Source organism: Petaurus breviceps, unplaced genomic scaffold, assembly GCF_028583685.1.
Source record: "Petaurus breviceps papuanus isolate PSGF00001 unplaced genomic scaffold, PetGlider_PUasm1.0 91023, whole genome shotgun sequence".
In the NCBI taxonomy this organism is placed as follows: domain Eukaryota; kingdom Metazoa; phylum Chordata; class Mammalia; order Diprotodontia; family Petauridae; genus Petaurus; species Petaurus breviceps.
The window spans coordinates 1,589,181-1,615,388 of record NW_027187398.1 but is presented as its reverse complement, the minus strand read 5'-3'; the positions used below and the strand labels follow the sequence as shown (position 1 = coordinate 1,615,388).

General features: G+C 37.7%; 2 protein-coding genes across 14 annotated transcripts in view; one reads left to right on the top strand and one right to left on the bottom strand.

Moving 5' to 3' along the window:
* Positions 1 to 2,113, bottom strand: part of RPS6KB1 (ribosomal protein S6 kinase B1) — a 31,038-nt gene extending 28,925 nt beyond the window's left edge. For all 3 annotated transcript variants that reach the window (XM_069078176.1, XM_069078173.1, XM_069078174.1), the window contains exon 1: positions 1,822 to 2,113. In XM_069078176.1, coding sequence (XP_068934277.1) covers positions 1,822 to 1,965 — 144 coding nt within the window. In that variant the 5' untranslated portion in view covers positions 1,966 to 2,113. The remainder of the gene's footprint in view (positions 1 to 1,821) is intronic.
* A 16-nt stretch (positions 2,114 to 2,129) lies between these two features.
* TUBD1 (tubulin delta 1) lies at positions 2,130 to 25,521 on the top strand. Of its 11 annotated transcripts, none has more exons than XM_069078177.1 (10): positions 2,241 to 2,809; positions 5,296 to 5,394; positions 5,792 to 5,981; positions 6,903 to 7,050; positions 8,567 to 8,783; positions 10,630 to 10,861; positions 15,175 to 15,339; positions 22,398 to 22,538; positions 23,104 to 23,287; positions 24,841 to 25,521. In XM_069078177.1, exons 2-10 carry the CDS (start codon positions 5,320 to 5,322, stop codon positions 24,941 to 24,943), a joined length of 1,455 nt encoding a protein of 484 aa, XP_068934278.1. In that variant the 5' UTR covers positions 2,241 to 2,809; positions 5,296 to 5,319; the 3' UTR covers positions 24,944 to 25,521. The 11 variants fall into 11 exon arrangements, with proteins under 11 accessions (XP_068934283.1, XP_068934278.1, XP_068934281.1 ...); XM_069078180.1 differs by lacking the exon at positions 5,296 to 5,394 and adding an exon at positions 3,480 to 3,624; XM_069078182.1 differs by lacking the exons at positions 2,241 to 2,809; positions 5,296 to 5,394 and adding an exon at positions 2,130 to 2,233.
* The last annotated feature ends 687 nt before the right edge of the window (positions 25,522 to 26,208 follow it).

The window sequence follows — 26,208 nt, the reverse complement described above, 5'->3', positions numbered from 1 at the left end:
TAATTTAAAAGGAAAATGGGAAACAAAACAGAACTTTCAATATCCAACTCATTAATATTTTTAAATCTCTGGTCTAAAGGCTCAAGATGCTTCATAAGGATGTGGTAGTGATACTAGGTTCTAGAAGTGGTAAGTCTTACCAAGTTGGAAAGGATGGAGTACAGGACCAGTAAAAAATGAAATAAAGTGTTCACCAAGTCTAAAAGTAACATGTGTATGTATATTATGTATGTGTGTATATATGTGTGTTTGTGTATGTATGTATATATAATATTCAAACACACATAATATAACCTATGAGATATTAATTACTATTATTAACAATGTTCTTATGTGAACAGTCTATGCTTGGAAAAATTCACCACCAAAATGCTGACCATAATGATTAATTTTGGCCATCTTAACTCACAAAACTATATGCTAGAATGGACTGGCCAAGGAATCTTCCCAAGCTCTGGGTTCCACTCCTGTTTCTGACACATACTAGCTTAACCTCTCAGAGTCCCAGGAAATTCAAACTATAAATTTTATATCTTCAGTAGCAGTAGGCAATTCCTCACATGAGTTCCCCCTCAGGTTGATGAAATTACAGATAATAACAAAAACAAACAAAACACTACAGATTAGGACCTGAAGAGGATAGAACCTCTTCGGTTTCCTCTAAGGTGTTCCCTACACAGATGGTGAAATTACAGGTCAGGAGGGGGGAAAAGTGCATCTATTATACGGTGTGAAGTCTGTGACAGGATCACCAATGGTGGGGGGGGGGGGGGGGGGGATTACTCAGACGAAATCACAGATCTTTTTAAGTAATATAGCTTGGGCAATCAGATCTTCTTCTTAACCATGCCTTACATTAGCATAGAAATAAATGATTTTAGATTCACCAACTCTAAAAAACATCTTAAAAATGAAAAAATAATCCTTAAGTACAATCTAGCCTGGAAAAAGAAATATTGCAAAAAAAAACCATAAAAGATAAAAAACAAGCTCTATTTAAAATAAGCTAGAAAGTATTCCTACCATATAGCAAGGTGGCCCTGGAACCATCACTTAATAAGTCCCAGATAAAGCAACTTATTTTGGAGAAGCCAAATCACAGCTGTCGGCATTGTTTTCTCCACTCCCAAATCTCATCAGAAAACTGCACAAACCCCTCGTCTTGGGGGGTGGGGGAAGGAGGGATGGGGAAGAGGGAAATCACAGTTTACATTGTAAACAGCTTTTAAACAATCATACCTTAACCCTCACCCCCAACTCTGCAAGATGCAGGTCTCCATCCCAGGGCGGCGGCTGCTGCAAAGCACAGCCCGCAGAACTTTTCAGCTGTCATTCCAACAGCTGAGCGAGCGCTCCGCAGGCGCCAAGTCACCAGGACAAGTGCAAGGAGTGGGGCCCCAGGCTGCGGAGCAGCTTGAGCTCTCCACACCAAGCACCCCCTGCCCGTTCCCCCTCGGCTGTCTCCCAGGCCCGCTGCTCCAGGGTCACCCTGAAGCTCGGGCCACCGCCCGCCCCCCGCCTCTGAAGACCCAGGGTCGGGAGGGGGGTGGGGTGGCCGAGAGATCCGTGCACCTGCGCCCGTCAGCAACCACCCCCACCTCGGGACTGGTCCTGCCGCGCCGCCCGACTCCGCAGCTGGGCCCGCTGCTCGGCCTCCCGGCCGCACTCCCACTCCGCTCGCCCTCGCCCCAGCCTCTGGCTCTCGCCGCAGGCGAGGGTCCTGGAAATCGCCCGGCTCCCTAGGCCCGAGCCTACGCCCCGGCCTTGTCATCTCCGCCCGGCCCAGCCCGGCCCGTCTCAGCCCCCCACCCCGGGCCTCACCCCTTCCTCCAGCTCATCGTCAGAGCCTGCGTCCTCCGGCTGGTCCAGGTCGATGTCAAAAACTCCTGCCATGGCCTCAGCTTCCCCGTCTCTGAAGTTTGGCGCTGGGTAAAATCCGTCCCGCCGCCGCCGCCGCCGCCTCATGGGCCCGGACCCGCCGCAGCCACGGCTGCTGCCGCCGCCATCACCAGCTGCCTGGTCTCAGTGCGACTGCGCTCAGACCCTAGGCTCACACCGCAAGTTCGGCCATTGCACATGCGCAGGACTATCCATGAAGCAAAAGTATGGGCAAGGGGCAAATTTACCTCTCGCTCTGGGATCCAAGTAGAAGTTTACACATGCGCAAAACCTCGCCTGAAGCCGAGTTTAAAAACTTAAGTGTGCATCTCGCCACAAAAGTGCTTGATCAATGGTAGGCATGCGTATAGTTTCGGAAACTGACGAATTGAAATCAGAAGTTGTGCATAACTTTGTGCCAGCTGAGGAAGTGGTGGGAGAATTATAAGGAGAAGGATTCGCAGAACAGAACACGCGCGCTCATTCTTCTAAAGTCTTGAGTCCGGCAGCGAACATGCGCAGGAGTAAAGTTTCGGGAGGGATTAGCTAGTAAAAGTGAGCATGCGTGATTAGAGAGCCGTTATTCTGGAGGCTTAAGGCTTGGCCCACTTCGGAGCCATCAGTGAGTGCGGGCTTAGGCCAGGGGTGGGTAGGCCCGAGATGAGAGAGTCTTCGCCGCGGTGGCCTTGCTGGAAGTTTCAGAGGTCCCAGGTCCCCGCCCTCCCCTCCCGGCCTCCCTGCTTTTCCCTTTCCCTGGTCTCTTCTGCAGTGAAACAAAGCCCCTGCTGCGACCCTTCGCATCGGAGACGCTCGGCGCGTGCGGAGAAACCTGGTTGCCGTGTTTTTTCAGGGTTGTATTAACATAGTAAGACTGGGAGCTGGAAGGACCTTGGAGGTCGGCGGCGGCAGGGCCAGCCACCTGATTTTACCGGTGAGGGAACAGCCCCAGGAAGGGCATGTGACTTGTCCAGGACTCTCACGGGTGGTAAGAGCCGTGATTGGAAGTCTCCGGACTCCAAATCCAGTGATCTCCTGGATGAGATTTTCTCCCTCCCAATATGCAGATCCCCACCCATCCATGCCAGCCCACGTGTGTGTGATTCCCATCTGCATCCTTTGACCGAAAATTAATAAACCTGACATCCATCCCCATTGCCACCATACCTAGGACCAGCCCGCCGTCTTTTTTGTTTTTGTTTTTTTTTTCCTTTTTCTGGTGTTGTCAGCGAGCATTTATTACGACACTATACCAAGCACTAGAGATACGAAGAAAAAGCAAGACCGTGGTTTCTAAGTCAAAATGATTTTTGTCTAGATGACTCAATGTTGTGCCTAGTACATGGTCGGCACTTAAATGCAAACTAACCGACTGACAGTTCTTCTCTTTTCCCATGCTTTTGTCAGTGCCTTCCTTCCGTCTGAGACTACCCCAGTTACATGTGTGTATGTATATATATGGAATTGTATATAGTTGTTTGTATGTTGTCTCCCCTATCAGACCTCCAGGGCCCTGAGAACAGGGGGTGATTTTGTTTGTTTTGGTCCTTCTCAAAATAGGTATTTGCTAAATGCTAGCTGACTGACTGAACTTTTCTTATAAGGGCTAGTATAGGTGCTTCGCACCTAAGCTTGGAAGGATGGTGAAATCTTCAGATATATTCTCACTCTAACTTTGTGGTATTTTGCTACTGGAAAAAACAAAATCATTGCTTTGAGGAAAAATTGACAGAAAATCTGATGTTCCAGGTAAAGGAAGGGAGTCTTGTCAAAAAATTGTTTTTGTGCATCAATTCTGAATGACATTCACCTTTTGTTTTTCACTTTCTAAATATATCTGCATGCTTAAAAAATTGTATTCTGAGAACTTTTTATGGAGAAAGAAACATCAAAATTTGGCAACTAGTTTTGATATGTATGGTAGGTTAGAGTGAGGAGTCAAGTATGACACCAAGCAAGCTTGTTAAGCTAATAGGAAGAATGGTGGTACCCTTGACAGTAAGAAGAAAGTTTGAAAGAAGTGTGAGTTTATAGGGAAAGATATTGAGTTCTGTTTTCAATGCAATACCTGTGGAACATTCAGTATGAATGAGCAATTGGTGATAATGGGACTGGAGTTCAAGAGAGAGACTAGGGTAAACTATATAGATATGGGAATCATCTGATTGGAATCTGGAACTATTGGAAACTGATAAGATCACCAAATGAGAGAGTATAGAGGTTTGGGGGACTTGCATATGAGTGGGCATGGCATGGAAGAAGAGCCATTGAAGGAGACAGAAAAGTAGTGGTCTGACTGGTTGTGTCACAAAAACAAAACTATAAAGTTCTATTCTAAGGTGTGAAGAGGTTTCAGTCTCATCCATAGTACTTGTGCTGATGAAGGCATGTCTGATTTTTTCATGTTCTTCAGTACTTCAAAAAATCAAGGGCAACTATTACACATCGATTCTTAATCCAAGCAATTGACTTGGTCAGTTGCCCTTTCTAAACTGTAATGGTTTATTATCACTGATGTTTGATTATTTACATCTTCCTATAAAACTTGAAATATAGCTGTCCTCTTATAGATTATATGTATTTGTAGGTAGCTTAATTGCCAAATGTTTGACAATTTTTGTTATTACTGTAAATAAAATTTCTTTTTGTGATGTGGACATTTTGCAGCTTTGCTAAATTAATTTGATGTCTTCATTAATTTAATGGGTGAAACAGTTAGATTTTGTAGATATACTGTCATGTCGTCTGCAGAAAAATCACCTGAAAATTGCTCAATCTCATTAATAATCAAACAGATACAAATTAAAAGAACTTTGAGTTGCCAGTTCACATTTATCAAACTGGCAGAAACCAAAAACACTGGCACAAATAAAATCAGTGAAGAATCAGAAGAGAAGCAATAGAGTAGGAAAAATATCTGCATGAGATATCACTGATATTTGTTGTAAGGGTTTTGTTTTTTTCTTTTTGTAGGGAGGAGATAGGAAAGAGAGAAAAGAAAATGTTTAACTGAAAAAGCAATTAAAAAAAAAAACCTCAATCTCTCTGTTTCTCTCTCTCTCATACACACACACATGCACAAGCTTGCTATCTGTAGTACATAGGGAACTGCCACAAAAAACAAGTTAATGCCCAGTAGTTAAGTAGGCCAGCTTGTGGTTGCCTGAAGGCCTCAACCCCCACACCAGAACATACCACCTCCTTCTTTTTCTACGAGTAATACCTGTTATGAGGTCTTACAGTTAAGGATCATACCAAAAACTTGAGGGCCAACCTTGATTCTTCTAACCACTTTCCTTCACCAACAAACTTCTTTCCATCTGCCTGTACTCTGCTTGCACTCATTTTCTAGTAGTTAGTATACTTCTACTCCCTCATTACTGATATTAACTACCAATGTATTTATCTCAATTATGGAAGGATGATGAAAAACAGCATAGTGTAATGATTAGAGATCCAGTCCTGGAATCAGGAAGATCACGTCCCATATGTAAACCTGTGAACCTTTCAGTGTCCCAGGTAACTAACTCTGCAAGACTCTTAAATTGCAAAGCTGGTGTCATTTGTATTGATATAGAAAGTTTCCTTCTTGAGAGTTCCCTATAGCAAAGAACGTGTATTTGCAATACAATACCATTCCATCTTATGAAGAGAAGGTACTTTTTTTTAAACAGAAGTAATTATTAAGGACAGAAATATGTTTTTTATGCTATTTTTAGCACACTATCAAAGATATTTAAGAACTTTGAAGTTCTATTTTTCCCTTCAGCTGAGCTTAAATGTTATTACAGTTATGTAATGTTGCTTAATGTGTGATTACTTTCTGATGTATGCAGATGTATTTTTATTCACCTTTCTGTAGTTATTTTCAAAGACATGATTGTTTCCTATTATGCTTTATTCACTTTCTTTATAGGAAAAAAGCTTGGTCACCATGTCAATAGTCACAGTTCAACTTGGTCAGTGTGGCAATCAGATTGGTTATGAAGTGTTTGATGCCATATGTAGAGACTTAAATAACACCCAGGGATTCTGCTCTAAGAGGGAGAATGAGGTATATCAGGCATCTTGCAAAGAATATTTCTTTAATGAGGAGAAAAGTGGAGGTATGTAATTAAGCTGCTGATAAACATTTAGAACAACTCATTCTGTTTCTTTTTTTTCCCCTTTTACTAGATGATGACCCTAGAATACCAATTCTATTGCCTATTTAATCAGAAAGGAACCTAGGAAATGTTCAAAAATCTCTATGTATCCAATTTTATTTTTTTTAATACCCAATGCTGTATATACAATGGCTACTCAGTAAATGTTGCAAAGAAAATTTAATTTACAATTGGTAAGTTCTATTTTAAAGTGAAGCTATTAAATGTAGTTGTGTTATAAATGTTGCTCTGTTTTCATTTTTATATTGAAATTGATATGATAGAACTATGGGCCCTATACTATTTTGAAAGGGTGTAATCCTTCCAAATATAGGAAGGTAGGGGATGATTAACCACTTCTCAGATACATATCTTGAATATGTAACGGTAGTTGAGTTACTGTTTCCTAACTGAGTTTTAGAGTGGGTTCTATAAATTCTCACCCTTGTGTTTGATTGGAAGTGACACCTAGACTTGTAAACTAATTGCATTAAATTAGTTATATACATTTGTTTAAGCCTAGAAGCCTACGGCTTGCTTTCTTTGGAGGAGAAGGCCTGTATTTGTATGCAAATACAAAAAATTAAACAGTCCAACTTATTTTCAAGGAGGTTATTAAGCAAGCACCAACATATTTATTATTAAAAATACTAAAAATAGTAAATACTAAAACTCAGCAATAGGAATGCTAAGCAATAGGAATAATGTTGGTATCTTTGCTGCTTGCCTGAATTTCATACCAGAGTGACAGATTCCCTCTTTTTTTTCTGGTCACATAAATTTATACTCTGAATTAACATGTAAGGGCCCTCCCAGCTCTCAATTTATGATCCTTTGTGTGGATAACTTTTTCTACATTTTGTTTTCCTCTTTACATTCTAGTTCCAGTTGCCCGAGCATTGCTTATTGACATGGAGCCCAAAGTGATCAGTCAAACACTATTAAAGGCTGCCCATTCTGGTAGATGGAAGTATGGTCAACACTCATATTTCTGTCAAAAACAAGGTTCTGGAAATAATTGGGCATATGGGTAAGAGTTATTTACTCAAATTTCACTTGGATTACTGGTATACAGTTGAAGAATCTAAAGAAACTATAAACTTGAAATTGTGGATCCATCAGTCAACAAATATTAAATACCTTAAGTCAGAGCTTGCTTTCAGACAGTAGAAGGTGGCAATCCTGCCTTTGTATTTGTGTCTCAGTTAAGGATTTCAGGTAGTATGAGAGACTGGTAGTTTCCCCAACTACAAGCTTCTATTGGCAGGCTAGGGAATAGGGAGTGTTTGTGTGTAGACTCTGGGTAAGACAGAGAAACAAGTCTAAAGAGATACAATAGAGAGGGGCTGTCAGGTATGGAGGAAATGCAGTTGAGAACAATGGATTTGGTACTTCCTGCTTGTTCAAAGCCTCCTGAAACATTTTTTGGGGGTTCCCAACTCTTTTCTACCAGCAGCAGGACTTAGGTCACCTGCTCCCACTTCTCCTATCATCTCTCTCTCTCTCTCATATCAGCAGACATTCCTAGATGTTTCTAGAACAGAGTAGCACAGAGCTTATCAAAGTTTAAATGCTCTGGGGCAGATTACTTCTGAGTCTCAGTTTCCATACTAGTAAAAATGAAGATTACAAAGTAGCCTTGGTATTCAAATGAGATTTTTTTATGCATGTAAAATAACATATAATGTAAAGTACCTTTTGTTCTGTTCCTGAGCCCTTTGAAATATATAGGCCTATGGAAATTTTTTCTAAGGATTTTTACTTCTAATAATAATTTAAATGAAGCTAAAAACCCCTTTCTTACCTGTATAAACTTTTCTTCTTTTTTTTCTCATTTAAACACTGTAGAGAATGGCAAAGGTCCTTAACTGATTTTCAGAATCATTAGAGATTACCTGGTCTAATCCCCTCATATTAAAAGAAAAACTGAAGAATCCTGAACACCAGAGAGGTTGTGGTTTGACCTTGATCACAAGGCTAGCAAGTGGCATTACTTTGCCTCTTGACCAAATTGTTTCTCAGCTACATATGGGTTCTTATGGGATTTGGGGGTACACAGAAATCTGAAAATCTACATTTCAGTGGAAAAGACTTGAGCTAGGGATTTTCCCTTCACAGATGAGGGTAAAGTAGGAATTCTAGGGTAAAAAACAAGATGAGTCAGGAGGTGGTAAAGCAAAGGCTGGGGATGCTATTGAATTTGACCATCACAGACTGAGAGAAACCTCAGCCAGTAAGGAGGGATGAGGTTTAATAATAATAATGATAGCACTTACAGTTTGCTTTAAAGTTTGTATGGCTATACCTATTAATATAGTGTTATTAGAATACTAAGTAATAATGAATTACAAAATCATCTTCCCTACAAGTTTTATCTGACTTTTAAATACTCTCTAATAAAGAAGCTAGACATTGCCAGCCTAAATAACATGTATAGAGCTTTGGAAAGTTCTATCTTGTTCTGTTACTGTATTAGCTTTTGTGTTGTAATTCTCCAGTTAAGTTAAAATTTACTCAGATTTGTCTGTTCCTTTTTCTTTATGTAGTTATAGTGTTCATGGGCCCAAGCATGAAGAATCTATCATGAATCTAATTCAGAAGGAAGTAGAGACATATGATTCTTTAAGAGGATTTTCTACTATAATGAGTATGGCAGGAGGCACAGGATCTGGTTTGGGAGCCTTCCTCACACAGAACTTGAGAGATGCTTATCCAAATTCTTTTATAATAAATCAGGTTATATGGCCCTATGGAACTGGTGAGGTAAGAGCATATTGCAAAATGTCTTCATTGGAAATTTTAGATTTAATTTTTTTTTTTTTTGAGAAGAGGCTAAAAAATCTGGGTCTGTTAATTCTCTATCTTCTTTAGAAAGTAATTCGTCTCTTCTAGGGGAAGCTAGGTAGCTCAGTGGATAGAACTCTGACCCTAGAGTAAGGAAGACCTAAATTCAAATCCAGCCTTAGATACTTTCTAGCAATGTGACCCTGGACAAGTCACTTAACCATGCCTGCCTCAGTTTCCTTACCTGTGAAATGAACTGGAGAAGGAAATGGCAAACTACTCCAGTATTTTTGCTAAGAAAACTCCAAATGGGGTCTTAGAGAGTCAAAAACAACTAAAACAACTCAACAACAATATCTCTTATAGAATGATTGTATAGGATGATGTATTCATGAGCAAGGCTCAACCTGGCTGTGCCTATTTCAAATTTCAGTCAATGAAATCTTTATAAAGACTGTGAAATATCTGTAGTTATGCCATAGTATCATACAATAACATTATAGAATCTTAGAACTTTAGAGGTAGAAGGAACCTTAGAAATCATTGAGTCCAACCCATATATGTAATCTAAGGAGACATTTAACAACTCCCTTGCAGAATTTATGTGTAACACAGTTTAAGGATCCTTAGACTAACCAGGTGTCTTACAAAGGTCACTCAATCCATTCCCTTGCATCTGGAAAGAATTATATATAAACTATTTCAAATAAATGGGTTGTCTTTATTTTTAAAGCTCTGTTAAGGACAGAGACACTCACCCTGACTTTCCCTAGGAACTCATTCTTGTCTTAGAAAACATCACTAATGACTGACTTTTATAGACTTAGCTCTTCTCAGCAATGCAAGGACCTAAAACAACTCTAAAAGACTTATGATGGAAAAGGCCATCCACATCCAGAGAAAGAAATATAGAATCTGAGGGGCGGCCAGGTGGCTCAGTGAGTAAGAGCACCGGCTCCAGTGTTAGGATGACCTGGATCAAATCTGGGCTCGGATACTCAGCACCACACCCAGAAATAACTGGCCGTGTAACCTTGAGCAAGTTACTTAACCCCGATTGCTTTAAAAAATATATATATAGAATCTGAATGCAGAGTGAAGCAGACTATTTGCTCTCTTTTTTTTGTTTTGTTTTTTCTTTCTCATGGTTCATCTCATTCATTTGATTTCTTCTATACAACATGACTAATGTGAAAATATGTTTAATAAGAATGTATATGTAGAGCCTGTATCGAATTGAATGCCGTCTTGGGGAGGGGGGAGGGAAGGGAGGTGGAGAAAATTTAAAAGTTATGGAAGTGTATATTGAAAATTAAAAATTAATCAATTTATTTTAAAAAAATAAAACATCACTAAAACATTTACTCACTTTTAAAAATCTGATATATATGTATATGCATATACATATATGCATATACATATACATTGGACACATATATGCATATACATATATGTGTGTGTGTATTTATATTTACACACACATCAAATTGATAGTCCATGATTTCTTCACTGGAGATAAAATATACATCATCTTCTGTATGGGAACACTTCATGCCAACTCTTACTGAATTATCTATTCTTAACTTATCCGAACAAAATAATTCATTTTCCTTCAGCTTTTTCCTCATAGTTCCCATTTCCCAACCTTTAAACAAAAATATTTCTTTTCTTTGGGGAAGAGATTCTGTATATCAATTACTTACTGATTATACCAGAAGAAGCATTACATCTCTATATTGAGACAAGTCAATATAAGGAGTGATGTAGGAAGGAAGGAAGTGTACAATGAAATGAGCAAATCATTTTTGACCCATTTTTCTCATAGGTTATTGTCCAGAACTACAACTCAATTTTGACTCTTTCTCATCTATATCGGTCTTCAGATGCACTTCTTGTTCATGAAAATGATGTGGTACATAAGATATGTGCTAAACTGATGAATATCAAACAGATCTCCTTTAGAGATGTGAATCAAGTCATTGCCCACCAGGTGGGAAGTGTGCTCCAACCTACCTACTCCTCAGGAGACTCCTTTCAATACCGAAGAAACCCATTAGGTAATTTGAGCATCTTCAATGCTTGTTTTTCTTTTTTCTTTTTTTTCTTTTTTGGAGGGTAATTGGGGTTAAGTAACTTGTCCAAGGTTACACGGCTAGTTTTTGTGTGTGTGTGTGTGTGTGTGGGTGTGTGGGTGTTAAGTGTCTGAGGCCTGAACCAAACTTGGGTCCTCCTGACTCTGGGGCCAGTGCTTTACTCACTGCACCACCTAGCTGCCCCAAATGCTTGTTTTTCAGTGAAAGATATTATATTTTTCTTGAGAGTATCAAATATTATATACTCTTTAATTTATCCTAAGGCATAAAATTAGTACAAACATAAATTTCAGTTTTATTCCCTTTGACAATTTTTTGTTTGAATTCCATTGAGCCCCTTTTGTACTATAACTAAACTTTTATAAATCTTCTGGTTTTCCCAGATAATACTGCTCCCTCAGAACTTTCAATGTGCTTTCAGTTCTTAATTAATGGGACCAAAAGAATCCCTTTGCTTCCTATTGCTACTTTGTACTTTTTGTTCCTCCATTATACAGTGGTCTGTCATGAAGTTATCTTTTGTAGTCCAAGGCTTATGTTTATAACATTTTCCCCATCCTCCTCACCATCGTTTTTCAAATTCAGGACATTCTCCCATCTTTCTAAAGGACTTTTGGACCTGTTTCCTCCCACCAATTCTTCTGACTTTATGCTGCTGATGACCCTTGTAACACTCTGACTTTACAAATCTTTAACTATTTTCAGATCACAGGACTTTCATGTTCACTTATTGTCAGCTCCCCCCTTGAAGTTCAGTCATGGGAATTGTTCCATCTCCCAAATGTGGAATTTTATGTTTCACTTCTCTGACAACTTCATCTTGTACACTCCGATTCCGTATTATTGAACCTCATCTTCACACTATAACACATATGATTGCTTAACCCCTTCCTCTTATCCCAGTCTGTCAGCCACTACAGCAGTAACCTCACTAGGACCTTAAAATTGCTTGCCCATTTAACCTTCTTCCTTGCCAGTACTCAATTCAATCCTCACTTTGCTGATTTGGTCTGCTACAAATTTGTGCTATTTAAACCTCAGCTGGGCCATCACCGATCCTCAAGAATTTTATTCATCTCTTTACTAACTCCCTTTTCCATTTTCCACAGCAGCTTTTTAAATTCTACTCAGACTTACCATCCCTACTCATTACAATCAGTAAATGACCTGCATTCCTACTTTGATAAAACTGAGCTCCTTCAACTTCCCTCAAAGCTCAGAATTTTTCACCATCACCAATTCCTCCTGACTGAAAATACATAGCCCCTCTCCTTGTAAAGAATAAATTCTTTACTATAAGACTTGTTCTATCAGTTATCTCTTGTTCTTCCCTTGTACCTCCATTATCTTTTCTTCTTGTTGGCTCTTTCCTTTCTGCATACAAACCTGTTCAGCTCTTTCTATAAAAAAATAAAAATAAAATAAAAGATAAACCACCTTTCCATGTATACTTTATCTACTAAACTTGTGAGAAGCACTTTATACCTGCATTTGCTTATTCATGAGTCCTTGGCAATTTGGGTTAGATCTCTCTTCATTCTACTGAAAAAGATCACAAGTGCCATCTTGACTGATATATTTATTCAGTGGTCTTTTTTTCTTCTATCTTATTAAAAACATTTTTATTGGTATATCTTGTTTCAATGCATCAGTCTCTTCCTATAGTATCTTCCCATAAAAAGTTAAGCAAAATCACCTGATAAAGTGATTAACTGGCAATATACATCACTTTGTGTTCTTGTCTTTTGTTGTTTGTTAACAGAAAGTAGTGTATGCTTTATTAATAACAATTTAATAGCCAGCATAGTCCATTATGTTTTACTTCAGTGACTTTTCTCTTTCTTTTTTTGGTTTTTGGGTGTTTTGGGGGTTTTTTTTTGATGAGGCAATTGGGGTTAAGTGACTTGCCCATGGTCACACAGCTTTGAATTCAGGTCCTTCCAACTGCAGGGCTGATACCTGTACCATTTAGCTGCCCCAAGCAAGTCCATTGTGTTTTTTTGTTTTGAGGCAATCAGGGTTAAGTGACTTGCCCAAGGTCATGCAGCTACTATGTGTCTGAGATAATATTTGAACTCAGGTCCTCCTAACTGCAGGGCCAGTACTCTCTCCACTGTGTTACCTACCTGTCCCTATTAGTGACTTTTTCTCAGTCTTCACCTCCTTTGAGCTCTCTGCAATATATTAAACACTGTTGAGTATCCCCTAATTCTTGGAAACCTACTTTCCTTGATTTCCATAATACATTGATTTTTGGGTTTTTTTGCTTAGTTTTGTTTTTCTGCCCACTAAATGTCGCCATTTTCCAAGGTTCTTTCCTCAACTATCTTCTCTTCCTGTATTCTCCCTGGACTTTCTCATAAACTCTTAGGCTTCAGCTGTGATGTTTATTCAGATTACTTCCAGCTTACATATCTAGCTTAGCCCCAACCTGAGCTTCTGTTACATATTTTCAGTTCGATTAAACATCTTGATCTCAAACCACAATTCAACCTAAAACTAAATTCATCTTCACTCCCCAAAGGAGGTCTTCCTCCTGACTTTTTCTGTTTTGTTAATGGCACCTCCATTCTCTTAGCTACATAGACTTGAGAATTCAGTATCATTTTTGCCTCCCCCATTTTGTCTCCATCTCCATTACCACATCTGATCCTTACATTCTGTCAAATTCACTTCCTCTTTGTTTATGGATTCCATCCATTCTACTTTGGCTGCCATCACCATAGTTCAGGCCTTCATTACTTTGGACCAACACTGCTTCAGTGGTCTTCTTGCTTCCAGCCTCTTGCCCTTCCAAGCCTTCCTGAACAATACTGTTAAGTTAATCATAAAATATAATAGATTACATCATTCTTCTGATCAAAACTTTCAATACATTCTTGTCAGATTGAGTTCACCATTTATTAATGCTCACTATGTTCAAGGCACTGTGCTAGATGCTGTGAGGTACACAGAAGTGAACAATAAATTACTTTGCCCCTGACGAACTTAACACTTTCTATTTTATGCTATTCTGATTTGGAAGTACTATGATAAAGATATAAGCCAAGTGCAATAGGAGCATAGACGAGAGAGAGAAATTACTTCTAGTTTGAGAGCTCAAATAAGGCTTTTTGGAGGGAGTGGTATTGGATTATAAGATTTTGACAAGCAGAAATGATGACAAGAGGAAAGATATGCAAATTAGAGGGGTTACAGTGTGAGCAAAGGCATGGAGATGGGAAAGTACATAATATGTTTGGGCAATGGAAAGAAGTCCTCTTAGCTAAGGCTCTCAGTATATGAAGGGGAATAATGGGAAATAAACCTGAAAAATTAGGTTGAAGCCAGATTGTAGAGTATCTTGAATGTCAAACAACAGAGTTTAGAATTCATAAACAATAGAAAACCATCAATGGATTTTGAATGGTCAGTGACATGATTAATCTGTTTTTTCAGCTCCCCATTACTTGATGGATAAAATTCAGACTCTTTAGCTGAGCACTCAGGCTTGAAATCTATGATTCCTGCCCCCCTTCTCAGAGCAAACAAAAGCCTGAAGGTATTTCTAATCCAGCTCCATCTCTATCACATTTTGATACTTGGTTGTTTTTCTTTCAGTTCTATCTGTAAGCAAATAAAAATCCCTTCTTCTAAAAATGTTCCCAAGAGAATGTTTTAGAGAATTTAGAATGATAGGCAGGTTAGCATTTGTGCTTCTTCTGATCATTTATTCATCGCAATGCAGAGAATATGTGCCTGGCACATAGTACGTACTTAATAAAAGGTTATGAACTTCACTTAATTTAATTTTTTTCTTTAAGTTCTCAGTTATTCATCTTCTAAACTCTCATTTGGTCTCTAGACCAGGCACAGTGATAGGTGGGGTGGGAGACAGGTGGAAGCCTACCTCTGCACCCCTGCCCTATATTGACACAGTAGGACAAAACTCTAATAATAGCCTTATGCTAGTTATGGCTCTGGGTATAAGTGTGTTGATTAATTTTTTGGCTTGGTACTAATTTGGCAGCTGTGTTCTTTGCTTTAGACATATTTCCCTTGTAATTGTCTTTTAATATCATTAATTTTGAATGATCCTGGTCTTAGGGAAAAAAATACATATTTTGGCATCAGATTGATTAACTCAAAATACACATGTGTGTATATAAAATACATACCTATATATATACACACATATGCACTAGTGTTTATATGTCACTACAAATACATGTGTATGCATAATTTAATAATAATGATTTGGAGTAATTTATTAAAAATATTGCTCTCTCTCTCTCTAGGAGACTTAATGGCAAGCTTGGTTCCGCACCCTGAATTCAAAATTCTGGGTCTCCGTAACATTCCTCAGATGTCTGAAAACTCATTGGCATATACCACCTTTGCTTGGGCTGGATTGCTAAAGCATTTAAGACAGATGCTCATTTCTAATGCTAAAATGGAAGAAGGTAAGAAAGGCATTTTTAAAAAAAATATTCCCACAATATGGGCTTTGAGAACCTCTAATATAAATAGATTTGGGCCAGCTGGGGCAGGACTCCCCAAAAGTCCCAGTGGCTTAGTTGCTTTTTATCCTCACTCTCATTCTATAACCCCCAAACAAAATTGTAAATCGGCTTTAGACAGTGCTATTAGACAATCATCTATTCTGTCCCTGTTATTATTCCTTAAATTAACAACTTCCGTGACCATTTAATAAATTGACTTTGGGTTTTAACCCTATATATTTGGATTAATTTGTCTCTGGTGGCCTTAATTTCCTAAATAGTACCTAATAGCTCTGTTCTACATCTGTGATAAATCTTAACCAAAATGAAAATATTACAGGTTTCATAACTAAAAAAGCACATTGCCAACATGTTTTTACTTTGCTACTTCTTGTATTTTCTTACTATAGTGCTTTGTTATTATTATTCTGGAATATATCTTGTAATCTACTCCCTAATTCATTTTTGTCCAAGCCAAGAACTAAAACAATTTTGTGAAGCCAGGGAATAAGGAAGAAATTGAATTAGCAATATATCCCTCTAAATAATCCCTCTAAATTCTCTCCCTCTTTGTTACTGCATCTTTGTACAACATTATTATCAGAGTATACTTGATCTTTGTGTGTGTGTGTGTGTGTATGTATGTGGACATGTGGCTATTTATATGTATGTAAGTGTGTGTGTGTAATATTTTTTAACCTATGTTAATATAAATAGGCCACAAGCCATTTTTCATGGCAACATAAGATTACATTATATTAATATAACATAGTTTCCCCCTTCTACTGAGCACAAGTTGCTTCCAGTTTTTTGCTATTATAAATATCACTATTGCAAATATCTCTGTGGACATCATTTTTCTTCTTCTTGGTTATTTCCTTGAGATATATTCTCAAAAGTACAATTACTGACTCAGAGTAGATGAGGTATTTAATAAAAGCAAACTCTTATTATATATAAGGGAATTGTGAGAATTGTGTGAACCAAATTGACTTCATCTTGTGATTCATCCATAGATCTAGTTCAGTTCCCTTTCCATTCAAATATGGGTCTAGTCTAATTTCTATCTTGTGAGAAAAATTTATTCATTTGTGGGACTTGTGAGTAAATTTCATTGCACTGTTTGACCCTAGCCCTGAGTGGCTGGGAAACTAGACCACCTCTACCTGTTGTTTAGAGACCCTTAACTGAGGATCTAGGTCATGCTGATCAGAAACCCAGTCAGATCCAAAGATTGACAAAAGGAGTTTTCTTACAATTATACATCTCATGCAACCCATGTGTCTTATCTGAAAACTGACCCCATACTGGCCAATCAGTTACCATTTCCTTGTTTCTTTGACAGATACTTGGGACTCTTTTTTTTTTTTTTTGAGTTCAGGGCATTATACCTGTTCACTTTTCCCCCACTTAATTTTGGAAACTCATTCAAACCCCCTCCCCCCATCCAAAAAAACCCTAATCTTTCTCCCAATTAGAAATCAGATTACCTAATCTTATATCCTACTTTATATTCTGTTAATGATTTACTTTTAATGCATAAAAATCTGTTTCTCCAGGTATTCAGGGTACAATGCCAAACTGAGGAAGGCCTGGCCCCAATTTGTTACATAATTAACATTCATTGTTTAATAAATTAATAAACTCCCTAGTATATTTTGGTCATTCTTTCACTGAGGGACTTTTTTTGTGGAAGACTGCCCCCCAAAGGTCGAACTCAACTCAAGTTCAAATTCTTCCCAGCTAAGGAAAGATCTCTCTCCACACTGCTGGGAATGGTTTACCCTAACCCTGAAAGTTGGGGACTCTCTTTAAGGGACTGATGGGTTCTAGGAATAGTGATATACCAAAGAATTCCCCCAGTATAAAATTTATTTTTGCATGAAACAAGAGAAAGAGTGAACTGTAAAATTGACACCCCTTTAGGAAATTCTTATTGGCCTGGAATTTCCTATACAGGAGTAGAGGGGGGGTAACTAAAAGATAGAGCTCTCAAATTATGCTTAAATAGCTCAAAATCCAAATGGGTTCCAAATTTGGCAACAAATTAAAAGCTTGGAGATTAGACTTTCAGGAGGAGATATGGAGGCTAGCAAGTATGTGTTTGTTTTATTGTTTTGTCTGTGTTTTTGTTTTTTTGTAAAATGAAGAAAAATCTCAGTCATGTGTCATGTGCATTGTTGTTTATAGATTTTGCTACCTTGAAAGATTTTTAAGGGGAAAATGCAGCCAGCCAGAAGGACTGCTAAAAAGCTGCAGCCAAAGAGTTTAGAATGCTGGGGAAGATTAATGAAGTTTCATTCTTGAAGTAGTGATGCCAAACTCTGTCCCAGTAAACAGGACTAACTCCTACTTTAGACTTTCAGTGGGAGATTAGGTTAAGAAGGGGAAAAAAAAACCCAGCAACATACTTTGTCATTTCAGCCCTAGTGATGTTGAGATTACAAAGATAAAGTTAGATAATCAAAGAAAGGAAAACTTTTTTCCTGGTTTGTAAAACTGCTAAAAACAACAACAATATCTTACTCATTTTGGAGCTTTGGAGATTAAGGAAATTGGAAATTAATCATTAAGGAGTTTGGAGATTAATCATTTTAAGATTATGGGGGAGAACTTCTGAGACTTTGCATAATTCCAGGAATTTACCCCCTTCTCTTTGTCCTATCTGATAAGGCACTTAACAGAAACTTAATATATACTGAAATATCTTAGTGAGTTTTGGGGCACCACTCTATATACAATTTGTTTTCAGGAAAAATTAGAATTGGATTCTGTAAAAATTTCAGGAGTAACACTTAGACCACTTTTTTTTTTCCTGAAGATTGATAGACCTATTTTATTGTAATGAAGGAAGGCAGCTAATTTGAAAGTAATCCCAGAGTGAAGAAAAAAAGTAGGTATGAAGTTTGCATTTTAAATGTATCTGAAACTTAAATAGCTACCTCTTGTTAATCCTTTCTTGACTGTGAAAAAAGAAAAGATTGTTTAAATCAGCAAACAACTTAAAAATGAATAAAATTTAGGGGGCAGCTAGAGGGTGCAATAGATAGAGTATCATCCCTAGAGTCAAGAGGACTTGAGTTTAAATCCAGACACTTAGTTGTTGTATGACCCTGAGCAAGTCAGTTAACCCCAATAGGCTCCACCCTACTCCCCCCAAAAAGAATAAAGTTTAATTAAGAAATGGAAAGGGTGATTTAAACTGAAGAGGGACACCCTTCTCTACCCCCACAGCCTGGGCCTAGACCCTGTTGTAGACAATGGAACCTAGATCCTGTTGTAGAAAATAGGGATAAATATTCACGATGACAGCAGAGAGGTGGTGATCAGGAACTAGCAATGTCGTTTGGGAAGGCTGAAGTAGAACTCTCAAAGCTATATATAGAATTAATTGTTTAGGTAAATTAGAAGCAAGGTCACCAAAGAATATTAGAAAGAAACTGCATTTGAAAGCTTTAGAACCCCAAAAAGGTACCAGAATTGGAATTAATCAGGATGGTGTGGAATTTTGTACTAAATTGCAAAAGATAAATAACATATGTAAAAGTACTTTGTAAATGTTACCTGCTATTTTTATTGGTAATAAATTAATCTATAAATTTAGTGTAAGACAGGACTACAAAGGGGTTATTTTAGAAATCTAGACAAAAAAGTAATAGAATTTTTCAATAGGAACCAAAAGTCAGGAATCTTAAGGGAAACAATTTAAAAAGCAACAGTAAAGGGGATTTAGTCATACCAGCTCTCAAATAATATTATAAAGAAATAATTAAAACAGTTTGGGACCAGTTAAAATATACAAAAGTTGATCAGTGACACAGATTATGTAAGCAAAAATTAGAAGTGATCTTACATGATAGCATAGTAATGAGTAAACCCAGGGATACTAACTAATGGAGAAAGTAAAGAGTCTCTGATAAAAATTGCTAGGAAAACTACAAGGCAGTTCGGCAGAAATGATTAAATCAATAGCTTATACCATATACCAAAATAGACTACATTTGCATACATTCCCTAAATATGAAAGGTCATATAAAAATATTGGAGACAAAAGAGCTGAAGATCTCTTTCACAACTATGGTTTAGCATTTAACACAGTATCTGACAGATAGATAATTAATAAATACTAGTTGACTGACTGTTGTTAGAGTTAAGAATTCTTACTTAAACAAGGGCTAGAGATGATTATTAAAGATAAAATGAGCAATTTTATTTACATAAAATTAACAGTTTCTGCAAAAATAAAATAAATACAACTAGAATCACTACAGGACTAATTAATTTGGAAAAAAATCTTCACAGAAAATTCCTCTGCTAAAGGCCAAATATCTAAGATACATAAAGAATTGATAGAGATATCCAAGAATAAGAGTCATTCTTCAGTAAGTAAGTAGTTAATGGATATGAATAGGCAATTTTCAAATGAAGACATATAATATGAAAAAATGCTTCAAGTCATTAATAATTAAGAGAAATGCTAATAAAAACAATTCTAAATTCCCACTTCACACCATCAGATTGGCAAAGATAATAAAAGAGAAGAACAGTTGTTTAAGGGGTTGTGGGAGGACAGGCATTGTTGGTTATAGGTGCACCCTTAAAGGCTCTTCCCCAGGTATTATATTTGAATATAATAATAGTTGTCATTTATATAGCACTTTAAGGTTTGCAAAGCACTTAAAAATATTATTTCATTTGATTCTCAGGACCCCAGGAAGTAGGCAATATTATTATGTCCATTTTATAGATAAGGAAAACTTAGAGGTTGAGTGACTGGCTATAGCAGCAAGCAACCCAGCATCCCCAGGGTGGCTGCCAACACAGGTTCTTAGAAATGCTTTTCTAAAGGAAAGCAACTCAAAATGGGTTAACAATCTTGCTTTAATCAATCAAACATATCATTTACCTAGTTCAGGGGGAAAAGTCAGCACACCAAACTTCAGAGTATACAGAGGTTACAAGCAGAAATTACAAGACAGAGAAATATTTTAACAGATAGGCCTCTAACTGTCCAACCATTACATCCATACCTAGACAGTCACCAGAGAGGGAAGCATCAACATCCGGGTTTTCAAAGCTCTCAACGGCTGCCCAGAGTCTTATCTGGTCAAATCACATAACTTCTCAGTGAGCCCCAAAACAAAGTCTCACAGGGTTTACATAGCCTTGTCCTGGCTCAGAGAATGTAACAACCCTCTTGACCCACTGCCCAATCACAAAGTATCTCCTGAAAAACAAGTCTCCCACCACAGGCTCCAGGTGCATTTAACCTGGGGGCAGGGAAGATCTTAAAAATTTACATGCCTATAACACTTGCCCAGGGTCACTTAGCTGGTAAATTACTGAGGCCAGATTTAAACTGCCTCCAGGCTCAGCACTCTATTCGCTTAACTGCCTCTCTATATGTAAAATTATACGTGTGCAACCACATGGATAATTTCTTCATTGATTCTCTTATTATCAGTATCAGCTGACTAAATCAGGCATAAATGTGGCTATCAATTATTTATTCCACTGTCATGGAAAGAAGCCCCTTAAAGAGTTCAAATGGAGGAGGCATTCCTGATAAATCAGTCATTAAGCATTTTGTAAACTCCTGCTAAATGTCAGACTTTGGGGATATAAATACAGAAATGAAAAGGTTCTCTCAAGAGATTTACACTTCAGCTGAAGAAACAATGTATATGTATGTATATATGTTTGTACAAAGTATGTACATATGTTTATACAAATATATGTATATCTATATTTATACAAAATGAATACAATATAATTTTTAAGGGAAAGGCATTAGCAGCTGGAGGAAGTAAGAAAAGCTTCAGGTAGAACTTGAAACTAAATCTTGAAAGGTACTAGGGGTTCCAAGAGGGGGAGGTGAGGAGAGATGGAGTTATAGATATGATAGACAGTCAAGGCAAAGGCACAGAGATAGGAGTTGTCTGATGAATAGTAAAGGAATCCAGTTTGCCGGAATGTAGGGTACAGATAGGGGAGTGATATATAATAAAGCAGGAAAAATGTAGCCAGGTTTTGAAGGGTTTTAAATACCAAAAATAAAAAGGCAGTTTCTATTTAATGATGGAAGTAGCAAGGAGCCATTAGAGTCTATTGAGTGATATGGTCAGGTTTAAAATTTAGGAAAATCACTTCAGCAATTTTAAAGAAAATGTATTAGAAAAGAAATAGACTTGAAGCAGGTAGACCAGGCCTGCCCAACCTGTGGCCCACCAAAAGATTTCCTCTACATACAAAACATGTTTTCCTCTACATTTTTCGTGCCTCCCAAAATACTTTGGGTTGCTGCAAATGACCCAAGGGCTCTAAGCAGCTCTTGAAGTGCAGGTTGGGAAGGCCTGAGGTAGACCACTTAGGAAGCTATTATAGTAACCCAGGAGAGAGATGATGGAGACTCGAACTAGGGTGGTGGCCATGTGAATTGAAAGGAGATAGATTCTAGAAATGTTGTGAAAGTTGAATCAGGAAGACCTGGCGGCTAATTGGATATGGAAAGTGAGGAGAGGCAAGAGTGGAGGAAGACACCGATGTTGTGAACTTTCACAACTGCAGGGATAGCGATTCCCCTTGACAGAAATACATCGGGAGAGGGGTGCAAAGGATGATGAGTTCTGTCTTGGAAATGTTGAGTGTGCGATGCTTATAAGATATCTCCTTTGGAATGTCCACTTGGTGATGCAAGACTGGAGCTCAAGAGAGAGAAAAGGACTGGACTTATAGATGTGCGTACTATACAGAGAGAGATGAAGAAACTGATTAGGTCACCGAAGAGGAGATTTTAGAGAACGAGGGGAAGAGGACCAAGGCTGAGCTTTGGGGGTACTCACTGTGAGCGAAAATAGCATGGAGGAGATTGAGAGTGAGTATTCAGACAGGTAGAAGGAGAACTTAAAACGAACAACGTCCCAAAAACCCAGAGAGAAGAGAGCATCTAGGAGAGTGGTAAGTCATTAGTATTTTTGTCCAAAGGAAAATGGAAATTAACACATTCACTCTCTGTTAAGGTATTGATTGGCAGGTCCGACCACCTTTGTCAGGGCTTCCTGCCCTTGAGAAGGCCTCTCCCAACAAGGAGCCCAATTTTAACACTTCCATAGCCAACTTGGTCATCCTGCGTGGTAAAGATGTGCACAGTGCAGACCTAGGTAAGTGGAAATAAAATCATCATGAAAATCAAGTACTTTTGGTAAAGATGGTGAATACAAAACCAACCAAAAGCTTTTTTTGGGGGGTGAGGCAGGGGGGGGCAGACTGGAGGGATGGAAGAACAGGAAAGTAACCAGTATTTGTTTCTGTAGCACAACAGAGTTAGTGCATTTGGCCCAAAGTTTTCTGAAGAGTTGGCTTTATAGTGCTACTCCTGCTGTTGGCTCTCAGTTCCCTGGCAAGTCTCTTGTTTCAATTCTGATTTGATGAGTTCAGCAGTATTGTAAATTGGCCAGTCCATGCACTTGTATAAAAGAACCAAGCAAGCTCTGTAGTAAGCCTTCTGTAAAAAAAAGGCCCCGGGGTGGGGGAGTGGGGAAGAAGGAGGTCATTTAAGTACAACACAGTTGTGTATACTCTTTTATTACTCTTCATATTGACTTAAGAATAGATCAGAGATCTATTGGTATATGTAAAACTGACTAGAAAAAAGATTATTATTAAATGATCTTGAAAATTAAGAAATAATGCCTGAGAAAATAACTTGTGCTATTTCCTCCAAAGGGGGTTTTAAAGATTCAGCCTTATATACTTCCTGGCTCCAGCCTAGTGATGCCTTCAGTGAATGGAGAACACACCGAGCCTTTAACAAATATGAGAAATCAGCTGCTTTGGTCAGCAATAGTCAATTTTTACTAAAACCACTTGATACCATCATAGGCAAAGCCTGGAGCATGTTTGCTTCAAAGTAAGTAAAATAAGCTTAAAATAACATATTGGCACTTAATTACAGGCCTGTGATTCTATACCACTCGTAATCACAATGTGTAGTCTATGTGTTTTTGAAGGTCACTAGTCATGCCCATGTACATCCAAGGATTTCTGAATGTTAGCTGTTAACACTGCCTGGTGTTGAAAGAACATCTTTAGGTAGTGAATGGCAGGACTAGTATACTAAAACACCGAGCTAAAGTTAACCCCTCAATTCTTCCTTCTTCCTGTCATGGAAAGGCCAAACACCATCCTCTTTTGCATGTTGCCATTTTTGTGACTTCATTACAGTTACCCTGTATCATTTTCATGTAACGTCACCCAAATAAAAAAAGATCATAGGTTATGGAACATGTTTGGGTGTTTTGTTTTTATCTTGTCCTTGCCCCCCATACCTCCATAGTTGGGGTTCTCAGTCTTTACCAGTAAGTAGGGTTGATGTGAATGTTTATGAGGTATAACCATAGTCCAAAATGTTATTCTAAGATGCATTTAGAGACTCAGACACTTTGTAGACCATCTATTTTGTGGACTACAAATGGATATATGTGTGCGTATTCAGGGCGTTTGTGTCAGTAAAAAGAATAATGAAAATTGTATGGAGGCCTTACTTAAAAATGAAACCAGAAGAAAAAAGTCCCTGTTTTTGTTTTTAACTGTGGTTGAAATTATATAGGTAAAAAATTGGATAAACAGATTGTTGATTTTTCATTTAAATCAGATAGTATTTGATTACTTCTATACCATGTTTTTCTTTTCCTTAAAAGGGTGTTATTCCAGTGTGAAAAGAAATTTAGTGACTTTTTCACTTTCCCCAACCCATCAACTTCCAAAGTTCCAAAATGATTGGCAAATATAGAATACAACCAGCTTTTCGTATGCATTTGTTATGTCTGTTCATCATAAATATACCTTGTTTTATGTCATAACTCTATTCCTAAAAATCTCTATGTGAATTGAATATTTATTTTCAAAGTACTTGGAAAGCTTGCTATTGAAAGGTATGTATTTAACATTAATTATACTCGTCTCTAACATGCCTGGCTTCCCTTTCTTTAGGGGAAGAAGCAGATGTTGGTAAAGTAGATAGAATGCTGAGCTTTGAGTCAGCAAGAAACGAGTTCATATCCAGCTTCAGATACTAACTAGTTGTGTGATTTTGGACAAGGCACTTAATCTTTTTCTCCTTCAGTTTCCTCACCTGTAAAATGGGATTATATGCTTATTTCCTTTCCTTCTTTCTTCTTGTTGGCATCCTTCTGGAATGCTAGAACTTTGGCATACAACTTTGTAATTCTTCATTTTTTTTGCCTTTTGGAGGGCAATTGGGGTTAAGTAACTTACCCGAGGTTACACAGCTAATTTTGTGTGTGTGGGTGTGTGAGTGTTAAGTGTCTGAGGCCAGACAACTTTGTAATTCTTAATGTTCAGAAGAAAAAAGGGCACATATTATAGTCTAGTTATGAATGAATATACTCGAATTCTGTATTTAACATCTTTTTTTTCCCTTTTTTTTTTTTTTTTTACCAGAGCCTATGTTCATCAGTATACAAAGTTTGGAATTGAAGAGGAGGACTTTTTAGACAGCTTCACAATACTGGAACAGGTTGTCGCTAGTTACTGTAAACTTTGATCTTAAAATAAGTAGATTTTCAGGGGGCAGCTAGGTGGAGCAGTGAATAGAGCACTAGCCCTGGAGTCAGGATGACCTGAGTTCAAATTCGGCCTCAGACACTGAACACACACACACACACACACACAGACACACACACTAGCTGTGTCACCTTGGGCAAGTCACTTAACCCCAATTGACCTACCTTCCCCCCTCCAAAAACAAACAAACAAACAAAAAGTGGATTTTCAGTGGAAGAAAGGATCTTTGAATTCTTCTGGATTAAAATATTTATAAGCCATGTTCTCTATCACATTTCAAAATCCTATCTTGCTAACACATCAGATTAGAATTCAGATTATAGTCTATAAATAAGAGGAAAGTTGGAGCCTTTATATCAAAGAAAAACTTTCTTCAGCAAAAACATCTCCTTTTTGGTGAATTACTTATTAATTTAAAAGAAAAATGGATACTTTTATAAAATACCTTGGTGAAGAATTGTCACAATGAGTGTTATTATAAATGGTACTTTGATTCTAAAAATTACAAAGAAAAATTATATTCTATCTTTGCTGACAATTAAAGTAATCTCTTTCAACTACTGTCTTGTCCTGGAACCTTTACTATTTAGTCAGAAACATTTACTAAACCTGAACCTGACTAATGATAATGCTGGATAGTTAATTATGCATAAACTAGAATTCTAGAATAGAGAGGTAGAGTTAATGAATACTTTACGCCACAGGAGGGCACTGTTGTCAAACACCTTAAACATTTGCGGGCTTGCCTAAATTTTTCACATAAGTGGATCAGATTAAAACTTGTGTTTCAAAATAAAATTTTGAATTATGATGACTGAATACTAACCTAGAATACCAAAAGGGAATAGGTGACTGCTTCCTTTATTTTCACAGGGCTTTCTTTTTCCTTAAAAACTTACTAGTTATTGTAGAATCTGATTGAGTCTTTTCAGTTTTAATTTAAAATCCCCCTTTGATAACCATCCTAAGAGTATTTGGGAGGTGGGGATGGGAGAGGGTCCAGAACAACTTAATTTAGTCTAGTCAGTGCTTTGAAATTTATATTGACATATTAGACTGAAATATTGTCTATATTCCACACACACACACACACAGAGCCTCATATAAAACCTTATTTTCCTTTCAAAGAGATATCATTTTAGGAGAGTGGTCTGTGTTTTTACTAATAGAGTAGATACTTCAGTCAAATGTCAGTTTTCTATAGATAGAAACAGACTCTGCATTTAAATTAGAAGTTAGTAACTG

What these genes read in the sequence shown, in the direction of transcription:
- TUBD1 (XM_069078177.1), top strand. Translation starts at nt 5,320, where the DNA reads ATGATTAGAGATCCAGTCCTGGAATCAGGAAGATCACGTCCCATATGT. An exon ending in TGAACCTTTCAGTGTCCCAG is followed by an intron (nt 5,395 to 5,791) that starts GTAACTAACTCT and finishes CTTTCTTTATAG; the next exon opens with GAAAAAAGCTTGGTCACCAT. An exon ending in GGCCCTATGGAACTGGTGAG is followed by an intron (nt 8,784 to 10,629) that starts GTAAGAGCATAT and finishes TTTTTCTCATAG; the next exon opens with GTTATTGTCCAGAACTACAA.